Here is an 8,383-nt window from a genome sequence, read left to right on the forward strand (position 1 = left end):
TGCTGGGGCATATATTTGTGCATTGCTATTTGCTCTATAAGGATTCAGTGAAAATATCTTTGCTGTCCATGCTGTTCCTTGGGGCTGCTGGGGATGAAGGGGAATCCTCCTTGGAAGTGTGAGTCTGGCTCCTGGTAATGCAGCGTTCATAGTGTACGGGTGTGTAACAGTGTCTGAACCTGGCTGCTTGGAGCAGGGTAAGGTTAAGTCATCCTCTAAAACTCCAGCCATTCCTTATCTAGGGTGAAATGCCCTTTCCAATGACCCTCTAACCAAATGACCCAACAGTGTTGTTGGGTTGAAATGTAAATCTTTGCTATGAAATGGACATTTCAGCTCAGTGATGTTCTCTTTAAATGCTGGAGATTGGATGTCAAAGGTCAGGTTAGACATCCTACGCTGCCCGTACGAGCAGCAGGAAGGAAGCAGTCACACTGAAGTTTGGCTTACACAAAGTCAGTGTTTGAAACCAGGTCAGCTGAGTTGCACTCTGGAGGTGCCCATTTTTCCTTTGGCTGCAGAGGAAGCCAGAAAGGACCTGGATGTTTGACTTCAGACACTAAAAGGAGAAGTAAAAGGAATCCCCCCCGAGTTGTTGTGAAGGCAAGGTAGAATCATAGAATCATTAAGGTTGGAAAAGACATCTGAGATCATAAAGTCCAACTGTCAACCCAACACCACCATGCCTACTAAAGCACCATATCTGCTTGTCTTTTAAACACCTCCAGGAATGGTGACTCCACCACCTCCCTGGGCAGCCTGTTCCAATGCCTGACAACCTTTCTGGTGAAGAAATTTTTCCTCACATCCCATCTCAACTGCCCTGGGCACAACTTGAGGCCATTTCCTCTTGTCCTGGCACTTGTTCCTTCGTTGAACAGACCCACCCCCACCTCTCTCCACCCTCCTGCAAGGGACTTGGACAGAGCCAGAAGGTCTCCCCTCAGCCTCCTTTTCTCCAGGCTCAACAACCCCAGTTCCCTCAGCCAGGAACTCATCACACTTGTGCTCCAGACCCTTCCCCAGCTCCGTTGCCCTTCTCTGGACACGCTCCAGTGCCTCCATGTCCTTCTTAGAGTGAGGAGCCCAACACTAAACCCAGCACTCAAGGTGCAGCCTCACCAATGCCCAGTACAGGGGCACACAGCGCCATTTTTCTGATTCCTTTTTTAAAGGCTTGAAATGCAGGGCAGATTCCTCAGGCCGAGACGGGACATTTCTGGTGTCCACGCTGTCAGTTGGCAAAAGAGAGCCTGTGGGCTAATGTCCAAACCTGTGCTGAGAAGAAAGGAGACATTTTTTCTGCACAAAATATGTTGCTTTTCCTAATGAATATTGTTGCCTGTCCTTCCTCCTTCCTGCTCCAACCTCTTCCTTGGATAACTTTCATCTCACCGGGAATGGCACTGCTCAGCAGTTTGTTCTGTAGGACATTGCGCTTGTGACTACAAGCTGGACTCTCCTTGACCCAAAGGAAGGATGCTGGGAGGAAGACTGGCAAGTGGTTAAAGCCTCAGCCTAGGATGTGAGCAAAATTTTTCCACACCATTGCAGGTTTATCCAGTGACTTCGGAACTGATGCGAAATTATGATGTTTTGTCTCACTGTAGGCTGTTTTGGAGGGACCTGGGCACGCTGGTGATTCAGCTGTACCACACTGAACTGGGCCATGCAACACAGGTATCTATTTTGCTGCACCAGAGAAGACAGGAAGACAGTTTTCAGGATCAATATATTAAAGATTGAGGCACTGGCTGAGTGGTAGATACTCAGATATGTAAAGGAGACCAGCTCCGGCAGAAGCAAGTGGGAGTCTTTCTGCTGGCCATACAGTAGCACAGGGAAAGCCCATTTATGAAGCCTGAGCGAGTTGTTCCCTCTGTGTGATGCCGAGTTCTTTGGGCCGTGGTCACGTTTGTAACAACAACCGGATGTGGCAAAACCCAAAAGTACAAAACTTCTCTGTTTGTCAGAGAGTATTGCGCATACCCCAGGAGATGCGATGCTGAGCCCCAGGAGTGTGGCACAGGGGCTGTAAGGATGTATTCTTGTGTTTATTCTCAAGCCTGAACAGACCTGCTGTCTAAGGATCCATCCTTACAAATCCAAAGGATAGTGCAAGGAGTGCTCCTGAGGAAACACATCCCAAGAATTCTATGAATGGACCAGCTTAAATGGCTTGGGGAAGTTGTTTCTTGATGGAAAAATATGATAGAATCATAGAATGGTTTGGGTTGGAAGGGACCTTAAAGATCATCCAGTTCCAACCCCCCTGCCAGCAGCAGGGACACCTTCCACTAGACCAGGTTGCTCAAAGCCTCATCCAGCCTGGCCTTCAACACTTCCAGGGAGGGGGCATCTACAACTTCCTTGGGCAACCTGTTCCAGTGTCTGACCACCCTCACGGTGAAGAACTTCTTCCTAATATCTAATCTAAACCTCCCCTCTTTCAGCTTAAACCCATTTCCCCTTGTTTTGTCATTAACTGCCCGTATGAAAAGTCCCTCCCCAGCTTTCTTGTAGCCCCTTCAGGTACTGGGAGGCCGCTAGAAGATCTCCCCGGAGCCTTCTCTTCTCCAGGCTCAACAGCCCCAACTCTTCAGCCTGTCTTCATATATAATCTGTCTTCAAATATAACCAGAAGGTGAAACTACTGTCTAGTTTTGGAATAGTTGTCTTCTACACTGCCTTTGCCCTTGAATTGCCAGTATTTTTTGAAGGCTTAAACACAATTTTATTAAAAACAAAACAAAAAAGTACAAATAAAAATAACCCAAGCCCCTAGTATGGTGTTTGCCTGAAAATGCATTTTCCTCTTTTTCACTGTTTTACTCAGAATATTGGGAATGTTGAATGATAGTGCAGAACTAGTCTCCAGTCTCCTGGCTGGGATGATGAACTGTGGAGGTGATTATTCCCTCCCCACTAGTTGTGGGTGCTGGAGGGTATAGATGAGGCACTGCCGTTTGACAGTGGTGTTCATTTAAAGGTCTCTGTGCAATTGCCTGTTCCAACCTGCAATCATCTGTGTTTTCATCCCCTATAGAGCAGCAAGCCATGGCCATGCTCTTGGATCAACGTTCCCTAAGTATCACAGAAGTTGGTGCTGAGACAGGATTAGACTTCAGGATCCCTGGTCCCACCACATCCTCTCCCGATTCTGTCTCCCTGGAGAGCTGCTGCCACAACAGGCACCCACTCCTTGGGAAGCTGCTCTGATCATGGCATTGGAGGCAGCAACAGCAAATCTCCCTATTTGCATCGTAGATCATCAATTTTCTGTGAGTGCTGCACAGCACTGGAGGATATAGGATCTGATGATCTCCATTTCTAGTGAGGGTGTGCCCTCAAAGGGTAAAAGTTGTTTTAAGTGTTGTTAAATAATGAGTCATCTGTGATTAATGTTTGACGGTGCAGGCGGCAGGCACTAGGACCTCTGAGACACTGCATCTGCAGCCCTCACCAGAAGAGAAATCAGGAAATAACGCAGTAGCTCCTTCTGGGAGCATGTCCTTGAAAATAAAGCTTTGCTGTTCGGTATGAAAGAGAATTTACTCTCCAGGAATTCAGGAATCTGAGCCTAGGCTTCGCTGTGAGCTACCCCGAGACACCGTTGCCCCTGAGGCCCTGCATGGACAGTGCTGGGAGGTAAGTGCAAGGATCTGTTGGAGTTGCTGAGAGCAGGTGCCACGTTGTGTCCGCTCTGTCAGTGGAGAGGGATGGACGTTGTGTTGTAAAGAGCATTGTGGTCAGTGGGGAAAATGGCCAGATGCCACCTGGTTTTCAGCAAAAGAGCTGTACTTGCCCTTTGTCCAAGTGACCCTTAGTGCATCCAGGTGTTTGTACAAAAGTTCTCCAGCCTGTGTTTCAAAGGTGTGTGCACAATGTACCCGTCTCTGATCTCAGCGCAGAGGTGCAATCTGCCAACGCATGTGTCCCCTTTTCTGCCACTCTGCCGCTGGGTCCTGGCAGCTCCTCGCTTGGGGAAGCTCTGTGCACTGGAAACAGACCTGAACTCCCCAGTTTGGGATTGGGGTGGCTCCACCAAACCCCACTGTGTTTCTGTACTCATCCTCATTGCAAATACTCAGGTTAACAGATTAAAAGTGTAGAACACGTCTAAAACAAAGAGGGAGCAGATTCTCCTCCCCAGATTTCTGCCCATGCATCCTGCTTGTGGGAATGTTCATGGGAATCACATGGACCAAACACCTCCAAGAACAAGTAGTTGCTTTAAGGTCAAGGCATGTGAGTGGCACCAGGAGGAAGGTGATTCACTGCCATTGCTGCTGGTGGCTGGGTGGAGGCACTGGCTGCTCTCCAGGCCCTGCCAGAAGCAGGTATCCATGTGGGGATATGTGTCTGGCACTCTGAGCCCTAGTGCCAGCTGGACAGAAGAGAAGCCGGGCCCTTGGGTGCTCAGAGCAGAGGATCCGTTCCTGCCAACCATCACCTGCTGTCTGCACACAGGAGGAGGACTGAGCAAACAGTTGCTGCTTTTCAACAGAAATTACTGTCCTGGAGCAGTAGAAAGTGATGGACCAACTGTCAGAGCCACTGTCATCCTCCCTGGCTGAGCCACCATGTCCCTCCTCATGCCAGGTTGTAGCGCTGTGAGGGTTTTGGAGTGGATGCTGTCCTTAAGCTCCGTGGCCTTGAGGTCCTCACCCATTCTGAAAGTGAGCTGAGCTGCAACCAGTCACATCAGACTTGGGCTGTGCCTGCTGGGGAACAGGCACAGGTGGACAGAAGGAGAGGATGTCTGCGTTAGCTAATGGTGGCTTCTGGAACAGAAAACACTGCTGCCTGCTAATATTAACCTTGCAACAGCTGCACTTGTCCCTTTTTTGTTGTTCTTCTGGATAGGGACTGGCACAGTAAGTCCTCGGATCCTCTCCGTCACGGAGACAGGCTGGGGCTTACCACCGGTGATGCAGAGAAGTGACCATGACTCACCCTCCAAAAGAGGAATAGAGCAAAGACTGTCATCTTTGAGTGAGCCCCTGCACCTCTCCCAGCCCAGCAGAGCTGGGGAGATATCATCCTGCTCTGGCTAGAAGTTTCCAAAAGGCCAACAGTGGGGTTTCCTGAGAGCAACACAGTCAGCGCTGGGTCCCAGCCCCGAATTGCCCTGCCCAGACTCTCATATTCACTGAGCACCAAGGAAATACGTGCATGGATGAAATCACCTCTCCCTCTCCTCAGCTGCTTCTCTTCTCTGGAACTTGATACTTCCCTGGCTGTTTCGAGGTTGTGAAGACAGAGAGGAGCACTGAGCTGCTGGGACAACTTCACACTATCTCTAGTTCTCTGGTACGAAGGAGCAAGGTGGGAACAAAGCAGCTCTGCCAACGTGGGTCTCATTGGATGGCATCTTTAGCAAAGCTGGAGAATGTGAGTTGTGAGCACTGAGAAATTCCACCTTCCTTTAGAGAAGGAAAGAAAGCATCTGCCACACAGTGACAGAGAGAAATTTCAACTGCAAAATGGGTCCGGAGGAAGGGTGCTGAAATCAGAACAAAACTTACAGAAACCATGACTTGACTTTTAAGAGCATGGTGGGTTTGGGGATGATGCCGTGGTATGGGGATGCACAGCAGCCCAAGCAGTGCCACTGAACACACAGGCTTGATGTCAACTCCATGGCAGGTGAGATGTCCCCCCTCTAGCACCCTGTGCTGCTCAGGCAGCAGGAGAGGATTTGCCAATTGAGTCCCACCATCCACTATTTCAGTTGTTCAAGGAATTATTGGTTCAAGGAACCCTTTGGGAAACTGCCCTCAGGAACAGAGGAGCTGAACAGCTGGTAGCTCTTTAAGGACATTTTTTTTAGAGCACAAGAGCTCTCAGTTCCCATATGGTAAAAAAATTGGGCAAGGAAGACAAGAAACCAGCATGGCTCAGTAAGGACCTCCTGGTCAAACCAAAGTGTAAGAAGAAAATGCACAGGCAGTGGAACCGGAGACATGTACCTTGGGATGCTGCCTGGCTGTGTAGAGATGGGATCAGGAAAGCTAAGGCACAGTTGGAGTGGAATTTGGCAAGGGATGCGAAGAACAATAAGGGCCTCTGCAGGTACATTGGCCAGAAAAGGAAGATTAAAGTAAATGTCCCTCCCCTTAAATAAGACAGGAGAGATGGTGACAACCAACATGGAGAAGGCTAAAGTACTCAACTTTTTTGTTGTTATTGTTGCCTCAGTTTTCAATGACAATCTCTCTTCTCATGTCTCTCAAGCCCCTGAACCTCAAGGCAGGGACTGGGGGAATGAAGTCCCTCCCATTGTAGGAGAAGACCAGGTTTAAGACCACATGAGGAACCTGAACATACATAAGTCTTCAGGATCCAACAAGATGCAGTACAGGGTCCTGAGGGAGTTGGCTGACGTAATTGCTAAGCCACCTTCCATCATATGTGAAAAGCTGTGGCGGTCAGGCAAAGCTCCCCGTGACTGGAAAAAGGGAAACATTGCACCCATTTTTTAAAAGGGTAAAAAGGAGGACCCTGGCAACTACTGACCTGTCAGCCTCACCTCACCACCTGATAAGATGATGAAGCAGGTCCTTCTGGAAGATGTGTCAAAACTCATTGAAGACGGGGAGGTGATTAGAGACAGCCAACATGGCTTCACCAAGTCATGTGCCTGACTAATCTAGCAGCCTCCTACAATGCAGTGACTGCATCAGTGGACCAGTGAAGAGCTATGGATGTTATCTACCTGGACTTCTGTAAGGCCTTGGTATGGTCCCCCACAACAGTTTTATCTCTAAATTGAAGAGACAGGGATGTGAGAATGGACTATTCAATGATTCTATGACTGCTAGATGATAAAGAATTGTCTGGATGACCACATCCAAGGAGTTCCAGCCAATGGCTCAATGTCCAAGCGGAAAGCAGTAAGAAGTAGTGTCTCTCAAGAGTCCATACTGGGATGAATGCTGTTTAATATTTTCATCAGTGGTATATAGTGAGATTGAGTGGACCCTCAGCAATTCTGCAGATGTGACCAAGCTGAGTGGTGCAATTGATTCACTTAGGGGAGAAGATACGATCCAGAGGGCCCTTGGCAGGCTGGAGGAGTAGACCTATGTGAACATCATGAAGCTAAACAAGGTCAAGTGCAAGGTCCTGCAGCTGGGTCAGGGCAGTTCCCAGTACCAGTATAGACTGGGATGAATGGATTGAGAACAGCTCTGGAGAGAAAGACTTGGGGATACTGATGGTTGACAAACTGGATGTGAGCCGGCAATGGGCTCTCACAGCCTAGAGGCCAATAACCGTGTCCTGGGCTGCACCCAGAGCAGCGTGGGCAGCAGGTGGAGGGAGGGGATTCTGCCCCTCTGCTCCGCTCTCCTGACACCCCCCCTGCAGTGCTGCCTCCAGTGCTGGGCTCTTCAGCACAAGATGTGAACCTGTTGGAGGGGGTCCAGAGGAGGCCACAGAAATGGTCCAAGGGCTGGAGCACCTTTGCAAGGCTGAGTTGGGGTTGTTTAGCCTGGAGAAGAGAAGGCTTCAGGGAGATCTTCTAGCGGCCTCCCAGTACTTAAAAGGGGTTTGTAAAGGACAGAAAAAAACCCTTTTTCCCAAGGCTTATAGTGACAGGACAAATGGCCGTGGATTTAAACTGGAAGAGTGGATTTAGCTTGGATATAAGGAAGAAATGTTTTACAATGAGAGTGGTGAGACAGTGTCCCAGGTTGCCCAGAGAAGCTGTGGCTGCTCCTCCCTGGAAGTGTTGAAGGCCGGGTTGGATGAGGCTTTGAGCAACCTGGTCTAGTGGAAGGTGTCCCTGCTGCTGGCAGGGGGGTTGGAACTGGATGAGCTTTAAGGTCCCTTCCAACCCAAACCAGTCGGTGATTCTGTGATTCTATGACAGCAGCGGCGGCCTGAGACAGGCCAGCTCAGCCCATCTCTCCACAGGCGCCTTTGGTTTCTTCTCTGCAGGTGGCAGCAGGAGAGGAGAGGGAGTCCCTGATGCGCTGACAGCTGACCATGTCTGGGGTGAGCAGGGCTGCCACAGGGATGCCAGTGCTTCCCCGGATGACCCTGGGGTGACATGTCTCCCAAGGACCACTGTGGGGTGAGGGGTGCCCCTTGTCACCAGCCAGGGCTTCAGGTGGTCCTTGGGGGTGGCCCTGATGGCTGTGGGAGGTGGAGAGGTTGCGTCACCAAGCACGACCACACCAAGCCCAAGGCCCAGGAGCTGGCCTTCCATAAGGGCGACGTGGTCACCATCATTGAGGCCGTGGAGGTGAGCCCGATGCGTGGCTGGGGGACGTGTTGCCCCAGAAGGGCATGGAGGGGATGGGACAGTCGCATCAACTGAGCTGCCGGAGACAGGCCTCTGCCATCCCAGGGGGATCTGCCCCCCTCCCCTTGCTCT

The 8,383-nt window shown here is 50.2% G+C and overlaps 1 protein-coding gene across 1 annotated transcript in view; it reads left to right on the forward strand.

Annotated features, from left to right (window-relative positions):
- Nucleotides 1-6,824: 6,824 nt before the first annotated feature.
- Nucleotides 6,825-8,383, forward strand: part of MATK (megakaryocyte-associated tyrosine kinase) — a 5,312-nt gene continuing 3,753 nt past the window's right edge. The window contains exons 1-2 of the mRNA XM_010165358.2: nt 6,825-6,896; nt 8,105-8,251. Of these exons, the coding sequence (XP_010163660.2) occupies nt 6,825-6,896; nt 8,105-8,251 (219 nt within the window). The remainder of the gene's footprint in view (nt 6,897-8,104; nt 8,252-8,383) is intronic.

Source organism: Antrostomus carolinensis, unplaced genomic scaffold, assembly GCF_000700745.2.
Source record: "Antrostomus carolinensis isolate BGI_N321 unplaced genomic scaffold, ASM70074v2 scaffold9543, whole genome shotgun sequence".
In the NCBI taxonomy this organism is placed as follows: Eukaryota; Metazoa; Chordata; class Aves; order Caprimulgiformes; family Caprimulgidae; genus Antrostomus; species Antrostomus carolinensis.